Consider the following 17,468-nt stretch of genomic DNA (forward strand, 5'->3'; position numbering starts at 1 on the left):
GGAAAGGAATGGCCCAGCTATGTTTTTTTTTTTTTTTTTTTTTTTTTTTTTCCACACTGGAAATCCTAGCCAGGCAGATTGTCTTCTGCGTATGTTGGCAGAAGCAGGCCACTTTCTGAAGCTTTGTTGCTCCTATTCCCTTACCTTTAATGCTTCCAGTCCTCATTACCCAGATGATAAGACCCTGGTGGTTTTTAGTGGTATCCACCAGAAGTTTAATATTTTCCCTTTGCTTCACTGTTACAAACTAGGAGACAGGTGCTGTAGATATTTGCTTGTATGAAGTGCTATTGACTTCAGTAAATACAGATGGTATCAAATTCTTATCCCATCTTCTGTTTTCTTTACTGGCATTTTAAATATCTGTCCTAAAATACACATCCTCCATTTCTAGTACTGCTTTCTAGTTCACAGCATCAATCCCTAAAAAAACCCTTAGCAGCTAGTTAATTGTTCTTGACTGATTTGGTTTAGCTGAGCAAAATATTTTTTCCTTTCAAGTACAACACTGTAACATCCGGTGCATGAATGGTGGTAGCTGTAGTGATGACCATTGCCTCTGTCAGAAGGGATATACGGGAACACACTGTGGACAGCGTAAGTACATTTTTATTAATACATATACTGTGAAATGTAAAGTTAAATAATTCTGAGATGTGTGGATTGGACACTCTTTTACACTGAGTTTCAGCTGATGTTTAACTTGTACTTGCTCAGGTACAATGGAATTTTACAGAAAAACACATGACTCCGTAGTATGAGTGCCGAGTGAATTCTTTGTGATCAGGACTATAAAAATAAACATCAAGTGAATTCATAATAATTGGATATAACCTGATCCTGTAGTTCTCACACTACTATAATTCCCATTGACCTCCAGGGCTTTACGCTCACTGGAGCAATAGGCCCTAAAATCAGTATTTACATGGGATTCAGTTTTTATCTCGTAGGTATTATTAAGCTTTTCAATACAAAACCTTGTTTTAATTTCAGAGTTTTGTTACAAAGTTAGTATACTTGAGGAATTTTGCTCATTTTGATATTGTCTTGTTAGAGTTGATTTACAAATTTTTGATTTCCTCAATCAGTCCAGGACTAATAGCATTCCTGGATCCACTGCTTGAAACTTATCCCAACCCGATTCCAGTTGTCTCTTGCTCTTCTTAGCTAGAGTGCTGTGAAGAAACTCAAATAAGGATGTAGGTACTCCTTTTGAGCCAAAGCTGCCCTGTTGCTGTCTAGTGAACTATTGGTAATAAAGAAAATGTTTTTAACTTATTTAATGAAAACCTTTTGTGCTCTGTTTAAAATCAATGGCACACTTTATATGAACTTTAGTAGGACCAGGAATTTACCTTAATAATTTGGAAGAGGATCATATGGTGAAAAAATTAAGAATTGTATTTCTGCCTTGTCTGTGAAATACCAAGTGGATAAAAAAGGATCAGGGGAAACCTCCTTTCTACTGAGATGAATATGAGACAGAACAAAGAATAATATTATTCAAAGAGCATCAAATTGTACTAAAACCTATTTGTTTCATGTCAGTGTTATCTTTTCTGATGATTTTTGAGAGAAGCTCTGCTTCTGGAGTTTCTTATGAGGAAAGTGCATTCTGTATCTGGTGAGTGTCATACAGAGGCAAAGTATCTTGGATTAATTTAGTGAAATGTAATTAATTACATTAGTTCTGGCTATCCTAGTAGATAACATGAATTAATAATAATCAGCAAAAAGCTTTTTAATACTAGTTTTTCTAGAAGGTAGAGGAGCAAATATGTTTTTAAATTTCCTCCTGAGTAGGGAAAATTTTTGAAGATGTAGAGATTAAATTTTTGTCTATACCTTATATCTGTAATCTCTACTATTTCACTGTTTTTTCATTGAAAGTTGGAAAGAGTTGTTAGTTTGAAGTCATTGACTTGTCTAGCCATCTCAAAAAGAAGGGGTCTGAGAGGTATAAAAACTGTGATTGTTGGTGTGTTTATATTATGTTCCCCTAAAAATTCATTCTCCTTACACCATGAAACCACAAAATATCACAAGTATATTTGGAAAAATAAAGTATCTTGGCTTCTACCAGTTTACCGGAGGTGGTCAAGTATATATAACTTTGTCTTTCTGGAAGTAACTCAGTGCAGGTTACCTTTGCCTTTTCTCTGGTGCAGCTGTCTGTGAAAATGGATGCCTAAATGGAGGGCGATGTGTGGCTCCCAACCGATGTGCTTGCACGTATGGCTTTACTGGACCCCAGTGTGAAAGAGGTATGTGCCCTAAAACTGAAAAAATTGGTATTCCATCTTGCTTAACAGTAACTTGAAAATACCAGTGATATGACACATTTAAATATTAATATTTTATTATGGTCTATGAATAAGATAAAACAGAATTAAGGTCCTTGTAGAATGCAATGTATAGATTCTTCTTGAAAGCAAAACTTCAGACTGAGGGAACTACAGAGATCTTAGTTATGGAATGCTGCAGATTAAAACTGTAACAGCTTTCCTAGACAGCATTTTTAATGAGAAGGAAAATTTTAGCATTGTTATAGGAAAAATCATTCAATCTTATTTTGTCTTGTGATTTTAATGTATCATAGACATTGACTGATATGCTTTTAAAGACTAGTTCTTCAGTCCATGGCAGATTTTAGCAAGTGTCATTTTCTTTTCCTGGAGCAAAAATTCCTGTTTAATTGCTAATCATATGGTTGTTGAGCCTTTGCCTACTTTAATCCATAATTGAATTGACTGGATTTTTTTTTGTAAGTTCAAGACTAAAATTAAATATTAATTAACAGTTTTAGCAATATGTGAGCTTCAGGAGGATAGAAGCCTGGGTGAAACACACGTGCAACTGATTAAGGCATGTTTTGTACATTGTTGGATTTTGTAACCTTAAAAATAATACATTTTCAATTAATAGAGTTGACTGATTTGTTGATAGATTGATCTGTTGCTTTGGAAATTCATACATGCTACCCCTACAATAGGCTGTGTTACTTATCTGTGAACCTAGGACAGTATTGATGTTGGTGACCTAGTTCTGGGCTTGCATGTAGAGATGTGCTGAGTGCACGTAGTTTCTGTCAGTGAGTGTGTCGGATGCTCACTGCTGTCAAGACAGGGCCTGGACGTATGATCGGCTTTTTTTTGTACGGGCAGTGTAGGAGATGATGCAGAAAAACAAATCATGGGGGAGTAAAACTATCTGTTCTGTGCTAGAGCAGACAGTAGGATGAAGGAGATACCTTCCACACGCTGCACAGCAGAGAAAATTGCTGTGTTGGCACTGTGTGAAGTCTTACCTGTTGTCTGCTGAGATTCTGTACGTAGTTTGAACTGGTGAAATATTTTTGAAGATTGAAAGGTAGCTCTGTTCTGAATGCTGCTTGGGCTCTCACCACCGAAGAGGAGTCTAAGCAATGGAAAAACATTAAATATCTTGGGTTAAAGGTCCTAAGTTTGAAGAGAATAAAAGCTTTTCAGGTAAAGAAAGTACTGCACTGTAAAGGCTTTGAAATTTCTAGCAATGACTGCTTGTTCTCAATGGGTCTGAGCTTTGAGTGTGCTGAAGTACTGTAATCTGTGAGTTTGGAAGAGGGTTGTTCAGTGCTGCTTTTACGTTGTCTGATCTGGGACCAGTTTAACTCTACGTAATTAGGACTGGTTTCAAGGCTGAAGCCAGTTAACAGCTTCAGTCCTGTTCCTTGGGGCTCCTGCCTTGCTTCTCTTGCCAGATGGAGTGAGAAGAGGGGAGTGCAAAGCTGTTGGAACCAAGCCATGCCATCAGGGAATCTTAGGCATGTTACCGAGTACAGCTGAGGTGGAAATCTTTAATCTCTATGCCTTTTCCATAAGCAGTTTTTCTTAGCACACGTTTGATTCTCTAGTTATCTGTAAAAGAGAAAATAGACATGAATGAGCCACAGTATTTCTGGTTGATGCTCGCTTCAGTGTTGAGGCCAAATGACAGTCATATCTTCCCAGAAGACCTCTGAAATTTGGTCTCTTTCACAGAGATTTCCTGCAGCCTCTGTACCTCTCTGAGCTAATGTGTGCCCCTTCTCTAAAAAGGGGGTGGTGTTTCTTTGGTCTCTGAATCACATTATGCCATCAGAAAAAACTTTTTAATTCTAAACTAATGTTGGCCTTAGTTGGAATAGCTTATTGTTCAGCACATGCACCTGTGTGGTCATCAGGGAGCTGTCTGGCTGCATGTGATTTCGCACAACTGTCAGCAAAGGAAAAGGTCCATATTTTGAATCTAGCTCTGGAATGTTACACGGATTGTTGACACTCTCTGGTGAGGTTCTGATGTATATGTGGATGAATGTTACTGAGTAAATAGATTGACAAGATTCATGCCTTGTAGAGTAAAACTATATCTTTATTTAAAAAAATTGAGCATGGTGAGGGAAAAAAAGGAAATTACTCAAGAGAAATAGTCTTTTAAACTATCTCATTTCTAGGAGGAGGAGGAGAGGGAGGTTGTTTTGAAAACATCATTTCTGGATATAAGTGTGATGTGAAAGGGAGTGATATGGTTTTGTGGCATGCGCATTCTCCGTATGTTTGGCCTTGGTTTGACTTCTAGGTTATGCCATGCCACAAGCTAACGGTGATGTAAGTAATTTACTACTGCATATCATGCAGTGCTTTTCTCTACAAATAGTCTACAAAAAGTCACTTAGTGTTTTTGGCATTTATGTCTCCCACCAAGGAATATTCCAACTCTCACTGCAAATGTTTTATTTTAGAACAACCTTGAATAGAACAATGTTGAGGCAACCACATTCATGGGGATTATTCTAATAATCTGATATAGAAAACAATGAAGATGATCCAGATTGTTATAGAAAAGTTAAAGCCAGCTTCTTAAGTCCAGATGCATACTATGTGGGTCTGTGTCTGCTGTTCTAAGTAATATTTTTCCATTTATTTAGCCCATATTTGTAGCAAGATTGGTATTACCTCAGCGAAATACTGACTGTATGATTGTTAGTGAAGATCTACGAGACTTGTATATAGGTCAGTATCTTCAAATACATATAAAATCAAAGTGCTTATCTGGTAAAGGACCTGCTGCTTTCATGGTGCAGCAAGCTCCATCAAAGGCTGTGGCATGAGCTTTTTATTTATTTATTCAGTCATTCTTTCATAGAGTGGCAGCTAGCCTTGGACAGTTAGAGCACACACGCTGCTTTTTGTGGGGCTTACTAGAAGTGTTAATGATGATATGAACCACTCCAAATATGATCAAAAGGAATTTTTAGGTTTGCTATTTTCAGTGGAGTTCCTCTGCATGTTCAGGGAATGTGTGCTATGTCGCCAGTGAGATATACTTCATCAAAGCTGGATTGATAACTGTGGTATAGTCAAAATAGTCTTACATCTAAATCATTAACTCCTAAGCTGTTGTATATGGTCTTTGGCATCTTTCCAGGACAGGGAAAGCCTCCTGGCACTCTGATAAGTATATGCAGGTGTATCGTAAATACAACAGACCTGATATTTCTTTGGGATAATATTCATCAAAAAGATGAACTGGACATAAGCGAAACAGCAAAAGTGTAGTGGAACTGGAAAGGCTTCCTACAGCAATTTAAGACAGATTTAAAATATACTGTCCAGAATGGAAAATATTTTATGGATTCTTGCTCAGTTAAAAATATTTGTGCTTCTAGGATTCATTCGGAAAGGTGCTGAGTTCTCTGGCCTGATCCAGTCGTGGGTTTTGACATGCATTTATCTTCAAACTTGAGATGTTAGTATACTTAGAATTAAGCAAATGGTTAAGAGCCTTGCTGGAACTTGGCCCAGGCTTTCGGAGTTTAGTACTGAGAAGTGCACTGAGCTTTAAGCATATTGTTTAGTCATATTAGTATTGTGAAAAGAAATCACAAATAATGGAATATTAAAATGCAGACAAAACGAAATTTCCTCTACTAGTTAAGAACTGTGTGCTATTTCTACACCATTCAACTTTTACTACTAAAGTTAGTAATATAAGTTGCTCGTAATACAACATGTAAGTTCCTTGTAGAGCTGCTGAAGAGATTCAGAGCAGGGGCTTAGCTTAGGTTCCCCTGAGGACAATTCAGAACATCAACAGCTCTTTTTATTGTCTGTATAAAAAGCCTGGGGGATCTGACTAGCGATGTTAGATGCCCACATTGGCTCATGTGAAAACATCCCTGTGTCATGCGCTTTATAAAAGTCCAGAGGAAGAAGCAACATGTAGCAAACTTGGGGAGATCAGACATCGCTGTTAAATCTCATAGAACCATCTCTTCCAAAATAGTGCATAAAAGCTGTCTTGACTCTTTGAGTCTGTTTTGCTTTGGACTTCAGTTGATTATATTTTAATAAGGTGACTTCTATAAAATACAAAGTTGTACGTTGTTATTATCCTTGTATTCCAAAAATGCAGTGAAGAGCTTTACTTTTTCCTGTCTGGATCCATTTAGAGGAACACAGTGGAAGCTTAGAATGTGTTACAGCCCTGTTTGTTTATTTGAATGCTTGTGACAACATCAGGGGCTCAATCCTGCTGCATTTTGGAATTTTGCCATTGGCTTTACAGAGGAGGAGTATTAGGCCTGATATACTTCAAATATTAAAAATATACTGGGGAGGGTTCTTTTTTTTTATGGACTCAGATTATGAGCAAATGAATGCTTTTTCTTCGAACAGAGTCATTTCTGTACTACTCTCTTCATGGCAGGAATTTTTGCATAATTTTTAATTATATTTGGCCATTATTAAAAGTTCCCAGAATTAATGCCATATGTAAAAATATCTTTCGCAGAGCCTCTCTGTGAGAGTGCAACCGCTGAAAGTGGTCGAGAGTGGTGTAGTACTATGTATATTTTTTTCTTTCTAAATATTACAACGGGTGGAATGTTTTCACCAAGAAGACACTGCACCCCTTAGTGTGCCCCGTCTCTGGTATTTAGTCTAAATGGAAAGTAAATAACAAAGTGTAGATAGCAGTGAAAGTATGTTCCCAAAGCCTTATGTTGCATTTAAAGTAGTATTGCAGCATATGGTAGCTGGCAAACATTTGAATAAACTTGATTTTTGTAGCTGTCTTCCAAGAAACACATCTGTTGACATAGACATGTAGTTTCTGCAGCCCTGTAACATGAATGCATGTACAGTGTTACAGCAGCACACTAACGGATGGCCAGGCTTGAAGGCCTGGAATGAGTATTCTTGCACACCATTTTTTCCCCTGAATATTTAACTTAATTATAAAAGATTGCTTCAGGCGGACATTTAACATATTCAGTCACAGAGAGACTTTTTACTTTCTTTAAAGTAATTGGAATAGATACATGTTTTCACTCTAATGTCTTTCAGTTTTAAAACAAAATTCAGTATCAGTGCCTTGGAGTATTTCTTTTCTGTGAGAGAGGCTGAGCTAAATGGATGAGAAGTTTTTTTATTTTTAAAAATAAAGCTACAGGGGCAGTTGGACTATACAGAATTACTACGTGTGATTTAAGATGGGTTATAATACTTTGCAATATAATCAATAGATCTCTGGATCTGAACTCAGTACTAAACTCAGTCTGTTATTTAATGCCAAAAAACATTTTAAGGTCTTGTGTATGTGAAGGTTTTATCCGTTGTTCTGTTCCTTGCAAATGCACAGCTATCTAACCAGTCATATATCTCTTTTCCTATGCTTTGTGCATGTCAGCATATCATATAGCATGTTTTAAAATGTTTCTTCAGATACATGCTTGAAGCTTAATCAAGATCCATAAATGATTCAGTACATATGGGCTTAGGTCTCTTGTGAGATGTGAGGACTCCAACTTTGTAGATGAAGCTGAACATTTACATTATCTTCTAAATTGAGTTTTGATTTCAGTCAGATCCAAAGTTTTCATTCAATTATTTGGCAGCCCCTTCAGTATTTCTGTTCCTTCTTGATTGGCTGCTTAGGCACGGTCCTTTAGATGTGCACAAGGTATTGGACTTCTTGTTTTGTTTTGATTTGATTTTAGCTGTAGCAGGTAGAGATCCTTACAAATTTGAACACAAATTGAGGAGCTCATTTTTGATTGAGGTAGAAGTAATAAGGTTTTTAACTAGCAATTGCGTAAGTTAATGCAGGCAGATTTATAAATCATAATACAAGAATTTGGCTGAAAAAAATGCACTATTCTCATTTTTAAATCTGATTCTTGTGTGTAGGACTTGAAGGGACTTGCATGAAAATCACTGCATTTGTTTTCCTGTAAAGAGGTGTGCTGCAGAGCCCGCTGCGGTGCCGGCAGAGCACGCTGGCAGCCCACGAGCACCCGTGTCGCGGCACAGCAGCTCGCTTCTGCTTTCCCTGCAGGCAGGGGCCAAACTCAGGTCGGCTCTGCTTGTGCAGGATCCGGCTTGTGGTACCTGCGAAACAAGGAGTGAAGGCCTGCCCTTGTGTCGGAAGGTTTTGCTGAAATTATATAAGCAACGAGATGTCTGTGGTGGTTTGGTTACGGGAGGTTACATCAATACATACATGATTTTTACGTACGCAGTGCAGGCAGTTGGACGGCTCATGCTGCCAGGTCTGTACTCTGGGGAGAATGGGGAAGAATCTGTCTGATGTCTTGTACCACGAAAATCGAATTTTTTCATGTGCTGAAAGCCCCACTGACCGTGTACTGATTTTAGCTGTCACTGCAGCACTGCATCGAGACCTTCAGAACGAGTGGCTTTAAGCAATTCTGTCTTGTTACCACTGCAGACATCCCATTTACCCAATCTCAGCTATCTCCCAGTTCGTGGGTCGCAGCTTAGCTTCTAGAACATAAAATCAATTAACATAACTAATTTCTCACATGGAGCTTTCCATGGGAAAGGTGCTTTTTTAAATGGTAAATCCTGGAGTTGAGTATGATCAGAGAATGAGTAACTGAAGCTGAGAACTTATCTAACAGTGCCCACTTAGCCATTTATGGAGAAGAATGTTCCTTCTTCTCTGGGCCACTATGTGCTTTGATATAAGAAAGCACAGCTACCTAAAATCCTTTGATTTGTTGCAGTGAAAATAAATGTTTTTTTTGTGAATCACCCTGAAATTTTATATGAATATTTTCCATTTAAGCCTTTTTTTTTCTTATTGAGCTAGTAAGCTGAAATTTTTTTTACAGTTGCAACAGAAAAATGAAATACCAATATATATGATCACCGAATACTCAAATTTGAGAGTTATGGAGTCTTTTTTTTAAGTTCTAGTAAATATCCTAAAACTTTCATGATGGTCAGTTCTAACAAAGAAAAGAGAACCTCTTTTGAAACGTCGTAGATCATACCTAATGCAAGGCTAAACTGACAAGAGCATTTCCAAGTAAAACAATTCTTTTATGTAGGTCAACTGCAAAATGCTTGACGCTAATGAAAATATATTTTAAGCAGAAGTGGTCAAATTGGTCAGTATAACTGTTTTGTTACATGTAAATTCCTGTGCAACTTAAAACAGATTGATGGTAAAATCTTCTGTATAAAAGTTATTACAGTTTTCTGTAGTGATCTGCTGTATTTAGAAAGATAACTCATATGCTATCTCAGCATAAAAGTTGCAAAAATTTGTAGGAAGTAACTATCGAAGAACAACCGTAGCAACGGTCACATTCACACTTCCAATTGGCCTTAGGAGGTTCCAGAATAACGATTGGGTGGTTTTATATATTTTTTCGGTGACAGCTTGTACGATTTGGCACTCCAGTGAAATGCTGTAGGAAAAGAAAAGAGGCCTAAATAAGGTCTGAAAAGAAAGAAGCCCTAAGAGAAAGATCACTCTCCAAACTCTGCTCTGCTGTAAAACAGAATTTAGCTTTGCATTTCTTATCCAGAAAAAAGCTCCTTAGAGGAAAAAAAAAAAAAAAGAATTTTCTTAAGCAAAGAAACCAAAATTAAGTAATTAAAAAGGTACTTATTAAAAAGCTAAATAAAAGCTAAGCTTTTTAATAAGTAAAAATACTCATTAAGAAAATGATGTGAAAGCTATTAAAAATGTGTGTGTATGTGTGTTTGTGTGTGTGTGTATTAAGAACAGAAATATGTAACTTGTAAACAGTTGATTTTTGGTTGCAATCCTGCCATTTAACTTATGTCTGTTGTTAGCATTACCCAGGCTAAATTAGCGTAAGTATGTTAATTTAACTGCAGCTACATCTTCAGTCTGCTGTGCAGACATACGCTGTTAATCCTGATTTCTTTTCAAAGTAGTGTAATTCAGGTTGCAGCTCCCTTCTGAAGGGGTGGCTGTGCGCTGTCTTCCTTGACCCCGAGTGTTTAACTTGAGTAAGTCTGGTTTACCAAATGGTCCTGGTCATGTTTTATAATTGGCCTATGTTCCTCGTTTCTGTTTTCTGTGAAGTTTACCACCCCGTAATCATCAAAAATTTCAGTGGCATTCCTGTTTCCTCCTTACTCCTTGGGATGAATAGTCTGCTACGACCCTCTAATACTTCTTGTTTCAACTCGGTGGTACTGACTGCAGCAGAGGAGAAGGGAGCGGGGTCGAAACCTGCCTGCCCGTGCCTCTCCCCCCCTGCCAGCGGGGAGGCCATGCGGTGGTCTGGCACGGAGGCTTCTGGGCAGGGGAAGGGCCCCTTGCTGGCGTCGCAGCACTGAGGATGATTTCAGTGGGATTTTATTGTGCTTCTTGACTTTTGATTTCTCCTGTTCTTGTGTGCGCAGCAGTCCCTTAGTGCTGACTGGCCTCAAGGTCACGCCATCAGTTGTGCTGTAGGTCCTTTCACGTGGGTCCCATTGCTTTCGATCTCTCCACTGAATCTACTGACAGATGAGTTTCCAGCAAGGCTGGGGGAAGCAGTGCATCTCCAGCAAAAACAGCACAATAAAATTCACAGCTACTACATAATGGGGTGACTTCTACATATCAAAGAATGTGCTTAATTAAAAAATAATAATTACAGGGGAGAGAAGACAATTTCTAACTATATTTCAGCTTCTGCAAAGTGTGTTAAAATTCATGTTTGTCTGTGCTTTGTAACACCTTCAACTGTGTCATTCAAACCATTTAGCCAATTAAGGAAGGTCCTGTGCTGACATTATCACATCATTCATAATTGTGGATGTTCTGCATTTCTTCTTATTTGTGTGTTATACTATGCAGAGGGTGTTTTTCCTGTGGCAACTGTTAATGGGGAGCCAGACAATGAAAGCACATTTTTCACTGATAATTCCTAGTGAACTTGCCTAATAAAATTTTAAAAAGAACTGCCAATTAAATATATATATAATATAAGCTGACAAAATTACAGTGGTTCATGGAGTGGTGGAGTAGGGAATGCTCTCAACTACAATTAACACTAGCAAGATGTACGTTTGTAAACCTCTCTTTTATGAATGTGAGAATGAACTTCAAAAAAAAATTTTTTTTTTTTACTTTGGAGTTGCATATTAGATGTGCATAAGTGTTGTTTATGCACAAATAAATAAATGTATGTGTGTATACACACTGCAAACACAGCTACGCACAAAGCTGTGCACAGGTAGGAGCATATTCACATGCAGGGTGCTGGCATCTTCAACAGCTTGCTTTCACTTCCAGATGGTTGAAGGATGGAGGTAGGTAAGAGCTGTGGCAGGGCAGGTGGTAGTGCTGTGGCATTCAGCTGATCTTCTGTATCAACCCGTAAGGTGTATCTTAACTATCGAGGCAGCTGAATCTCTACAAGCTACAAAAACTGCCTATGTGCGTTGCCAGCAATAGGTGTTAGTATCTGGGATAGAAATGCAAAGACCAGCTTTCAACATCATTACATCACACAACAGCCTTCTGAATTCTATTCCAAGCCTAATAGAAGGAGATTTGGTCCAAAACTGAAGGAAGCCTTTAGGTCTTAACTGGAAATGCTCCCCTTAGATACTACACATAAAAAAAAAAAAAAAAAAAAAAAAAAAACTTCTTTCAATTGTCTAGTTAATGTTCCCTGTGGCATCGCCTGTATAATAAGAGAACGACATGACTGACTGATGCTATCTGTGAAAACAGAATCCAGGAGTTGTTTGAAGAAAGCAATCTCTGTGAAATAATGTTGCCAATGATAAAATGTTTTCTGAAAATATTGGTCATACTGTTTGTTATTCATACTCAAAGCTTTTGAGGATTATAGTGGAAACTAAGCTTCATTCTTATTTTTCTTTCTCTGTATCTTTAATTATAAGAAAGAGCAACTAGTATGTCTGAAATAGAGACAAAGCAGTTCCTACATGGGAAGTTAAGGGTTAGTTAAATGTTGAAACTGAAAATGTGTGTTGCCTGACAGTATGTTACATGTTTCCACGTAACAGCCTGGTTTTAGCATATGAGGGAAAATTGCTATGAACTTCTTCTATCACCGTGCTCTTTATCACTGCTGAGCAGGGAGGCTCCATCTGTTGAGCTATGTGCAAATGGAGCTGTGTTGCAGCCCACCAAATAAAATAATTCTTCTTGGAGGCTTTTTACCTGGAAGGAGTGGGTGTTTTCTTACTATGATCCTTGCATGTTGTGGCTGATTTCTGTCATGCAGTCAGCGTAACACTAGTGAGAAAGAAACTAACCTGTCATTTTCAAATGATAGTCAGTGATGTGCGAGAAACTACATACTAGAGATGCAGGCATCCCAGGAAGGACTCGCTTTGTTCTTTCTTGGTGCTTACATTGGTTCTGGAAACCCTATTTGTTCTCCTCCCTGCATTTGCTGGAATTATTTGAGATCTGGCTTCCTACTGTATCACAGTGATGTGTTTGACACTTTCCCATCTTTGCCAGGTGATCCATTTGTGCAGTCTCTGGCATCCCCTTAGTAACTGCAGGTGCATTCTCAGGGGAACTTTCCTACTTGCACTTGACACTGGCTATACTTGCCTACTTGTCACATGTAACAGAAGGAAAAGATCTATTTTCTAGAGGCCATTCCAGAGTCCACCCTGTAAATGGCTTCACAGTGAGGTAGCTGATGCACACTGTTTGTGTGTGGATATGTACTTGCTAACTCAATTTTTGGGGAAAAGGAGGACAAATACAGAATAGAATTCATATTACCTAGCTGCTCGGTGTTATCTAACTTATGGCTCTGTTCTTCCACTGAATTTGAACAGAGGCTGCAATCTAGACAGAAATTACAGACAGACTTAAAAAATATTTTCTTTTGCTCTGAAGGCAATTGCTGTAGCTTTGCTGCTGTCTTTCTTCTTCAAAAGTGAAAGGTAGGAAAAGAAGAGACATCTTTCTGTTAAGGATACTAACTCAGTGGTAGCTTTTTAGAGCTTTTATGCCACATCAGCTCTTAGCCCTAAGAATAAGGAAGCCAAAACTAGTTCAAAAAATCTTTAGTACTGCACTGAGCTTTACTTATTGCACAAGAGAATCTATCCCAAATCAGAAAAGATGAGATCTTATGCAGAGTAAGAAAACTGTTTACTTTCTTTTGCTTTTCTTGTGTTCTGTAGAAATTAAAATTAGAAGCCAACATGAAACTGAGGAATGCATTTTTTTGTTCTTGCTTAGTGATTGACTTCAGTTACTTCAAATACATAGTGGTAATCTACAGATTCATAATTCTTCTAATGCTCTCGGTGTTGCACGTATTTTGCTTGTATCATGTGGTTCTTAACAGTGCTGCAAAAAAGGCTTCACCATCCCACTTCACTATGAGATTATAATCTGAAAACACTAGTACCTTGTAATCGATACAGCTGAATAATGCACAAGCTTTGAGGCTTCTTCCACATTTTGACTGATAATTTCATCTGATTTAGGAGGGAACTGGGTCTCTTAGTGAGGGAAGATTTTTAGGATCTAAAAAGCTCTTAAGTCTACTTAAGTTTCTGAGAACTAGGGCAAGAAATGAGTAGACGTATAGTGGAAAGAGTATGCAGTGCACTATCTTTAAAGTGTAGTTAAGATGGATGTTAGTGAGACCTGTTGAACTGCTTATTCAAAGGCCCTCTGTGCAGGAATATTATGGCCAGACATCTTGGTTCAGCTGAGCAGTACAGTGACAGAATACTACTTGAGCTTGAAATGTTTATAGGAGGTAATAGTAAAACCAGCGAGCAATGAATTATAATTGTCCTGCTGGGATATGATGAAAGCCTTTATGCGAATCTCCATGTCCCGGTGGGACAGTATGGGTGGTAACTTGGAGAGGTTCGTAAAATGGTAGTATGACAGCTTTACAGTCGGATTAATATGGTCTTCAAAAGAAACCACAAGGTCAAAAATGACTTCCAGACTGCAGGCTTAAAAAGCAAAAAGATCTACCAATGAAATGTGCAGTTAAAAAAAAAAAAAGTGATACACAGCTGAGAAAGGAGAGTCGGTGTTAGATCAGTGTGGCATCAATGAACTCTTAAGATACAATTTAATGAAGCAGATACTCTGGGTTGAATTGCACCAACAGTGGTGAATTATCACCATTACTTGATTCTTGAATTGAAGAGGCAAAAAGAATAATAAGGTGACAAGTTCTGAGCTTTTTGAGGGATTGAAATAAGGAGTGGGTAATGTTTTAATGCACTGGGGCAATATAGAAATGGAGGGTCATAAAGGAAAAGCAAGCAAGTGAGGGAAAAGAATGGAAGGGTAAGAGGGGATGTAGTCAAATATTTTTCTCTTCCTCTGAAGAAAAGAGCTGTAGAGAGCACTGAAGACAGGCTGAGAAGTTTAGATTGCTTATTAGACAGGGGAAACCCAGTGGAGATGTGCATTCCATTCATCTGAATGACTGTTCTAGTAAAAACATTAGTGAGACATAAGCACAGTCCAGGAATGGTAAATGATGAATGACTTAGCAAGCCACCTTGCTGGGTATTTAATCTATGTGGTTATCCAAATAATTGGAAATGCTTCACTTGGCCTGAGCCAGACTGGGCAAAATGAAGTACCATGCATTAAACCTTGTGATTTTTCAGCTCTCAGGTCCCAGCAGGAACCCAACAAGATTCGGCTCCGTGAAAGGTGATACTATATTAAACTAACAGTACAAGTTGTATCAAACTCTGTTCCAAATTCAATACAAAAAGTCATGTTTTTAGAAGGCATTTTAAATATCGCACTAGCACTTCAGTTACTTGCTGATGTCCGTATATATATATAAAAAAAAAGCTTTCTACAGCTGCTAACTGCAAGGAAGATGAGAGGTCAAATTGGGTTAGCGGAAATGAAAGACGTGCAGTGGAAGAAGTATTGATATCAGAATGTTTACAGAATTTGTCATTAAATAACTGAAGTGTTTTAATTGAAGGGCCAATTTAAAGCACTCTTTTAAAAGTTTTTTACTGTTTATGTGAAATTGATTTTTTTTTATTAAAGTGTACAAGGAAGTACTAATTTATTCCCCTCTGGAAAAAAAAAGTAAAGATGATGGCAAATCAATTTCAGTCTCCTATTGTGCAAGCCTCCTTGAGCAAGGGCCGGAGCCACCAAAGTGTATTAGAATAATTCTGCTATTCTTACTACAGTTGATTACAGTGCTCTGTTATAAAGGGTGGAGACACTTGGTTGTTCTCCAAAGAAAGTGAGTAATAATTGACCTAATGTACAGAGCACATGAATAACATATTCTTTTGGTTAAAAAAAAAAATTTATGTTTTACAGGGTGTGCTAGAGTTCACATCCCTTTTTCACATCTTCCAAAAGATTTTAAAATACTCAGCTGCTCTATTAAATTTCTAATTCAACAAATACTCAAATACAAAGTATGCATTAGATAAAGCTCTTGAGTTGAATCCAAACATTGAAAAATCTTTTAATCTGCCTTGAAAACAGCTGTTTAGATTTTTGAAAAGAAATAACAACTTCCTTCAGCCTATGTTGCTGATGTGTGCTTCAATCTCAAGCTGAGGAATTCCTCTTTGTTACTCTGATGTGAAGTCTTGATGCTGTTGCAATGATTCTACTATCCTCAAAACATACCAGGAGTGGTGTCCTGGCCATGTTGAAATCAGTGGCAACACTTCCTCTGAGTTCAGTGTGATGGAGTACAGGATTTCACCTTTAATTGGCTCAGAAGATTGGAGAAGATTGGTGGTTTGGGGATCTGCAGTGCATAGCTATAGGAACCATCACTGAAATTTCCCACTAGTGCTAACATTGCCACTGTTCTTCATGTTTGTCTGCTGGAGGAATTCTTGTTTTGAGAATTCTATTTTTTAATGTCTGAAATCATTTAAATTTAAATATCATATATATATCAGGTGTTTTCTATGCATATGTAACTTTTATTCCTTGTTCATAAATACTTGGGTAATCTTAGAAAATGTTATGTAGTGACTGCATTAAATGGCACAAATGAAATTTCTAGGCAACTGCCCATTGCATCCAAAGAAATACCAGAAGAGTTCAAGATGGTTAACATTATTACAATGAACATCAAAGGCAGTAATGATTTGCCACTTACTGTAAACTATTGCCAAAACCCCATAGGCAATGGCTTATGTTTATTCTACAACTCTTCATTTTGCTATGTCCGGGGGGTAGATTATACATGCATTTCACAAAAACAAAAACAACAAAAAAAGCATATTGGTTGTATATTCAAACATATGGGCACTATTTTAAACTCAGATGTAGAAGTTTTATATTGTTCAGGGAAATGAAGCCTGGATGAAATGTCTCTGTAACTCTGGAAGTGATCCAAAACCTACTGAAGTCAAAGGAAGGGACGCCCAAAGACTTGGGTGGGCTTTGAATCAGGCCTTGTAGTTGAAGCAGTCAGATTTTGTCAGCCAGGTTTCAAGGAGGTGTGTGAAGCTGTTGAGAAAGCAATTAGTTTTGTGCTGTGGTTCCTACATGTTACTATCCATCAGTAATTTTGAATAAAAGTAAGAAGTACTCAAAGGCATAAGCCACAAGCGTGAATGCGTAAGCAAAGAGGAGTTCATTACCTGTAGCTACAGGTTATGGAAAATACCGTTATTTGGAACTGTATTCATTTAACAGCAATTTTGGATTTCAAGATGATTAGTGAGATCTATTGTAATAGACTAAAAAGCAAACTAAATAGGTACAATCGCTTTAAGCTTTATAGTGTAGTCTGCTTTTCCTTTTTCACTTATGTGCTACATGCACAATCTTTCATGTGATACTCCCATGATTTCTGAAGTGTTTGCTGGTGTTAACATACATACTGGATAGCGCGTGAAGTTTGTGTATAGCACGTGTCCTCCAGCGGCTGCTGATGAAACGTAGGTAGCTCACTGAAATCTGAAGGAGAGCTTCATGTTCATTTTAGTGGGGTTTAGGCTGGGCCCAGATTTGAGCATATTTGGAAGAGTCGTGGGCTTTCCTTTCTCCCCTGAGATTACATCAGGTGTTTTTGGTGGTTGGTATTGTGCCCAGTTCGCAGCTGCGTGGTACTGATGTGGAGGCATCCTGTGCGCATGGGGCCCCCCGACATCAGCGACCCTCTGCCCCTCGTTTGGAGCAGGATGGGATCCCAGGCAGGC

The 17,468-nt window shown here is 38.0% G+C and overlaps 1 protein-coding gene across 1 annotated transcript in view; it reads left to right on the plus strand.

Moving 5' to 3' along the window:
- FBN1 (fibrillin 1) overlaps nucleotides 1–17,468 on the plus strand; it is a 156,605-nt gene that overhangs the window by 22,075 nt on the left and 117,062 nt on the right. Inside the window, exons 4-5 of the mRNA XM_062584036.1 lie at nucleotides 502–597; nucleotides 2,169–2,264. Coding sequence (XP_062440020.1) covers nucleotides 502–597; nucleotides 2,169–2,264 — 192 coding nt within the window. The remainder of the gene's footprint in view (nucleotides 1–501; nucleotides 598–2,168; nucleotides 2,265–17,468) is intronic.

This window comes from Rhea pennata, chromosome 10 (genome assembly GCF_028389875.1).
Source record: "Rhea pennata isolate bPtePen1 chromosome 10, bPtePen1.pri, whole genome shotgun sequence".
Classification (NCBI taxonomy): Eukaryota; Metazoa; Chordata; class Aves; order Rheiformes; family Rheidae; genus Rhea; species Rhea pennata.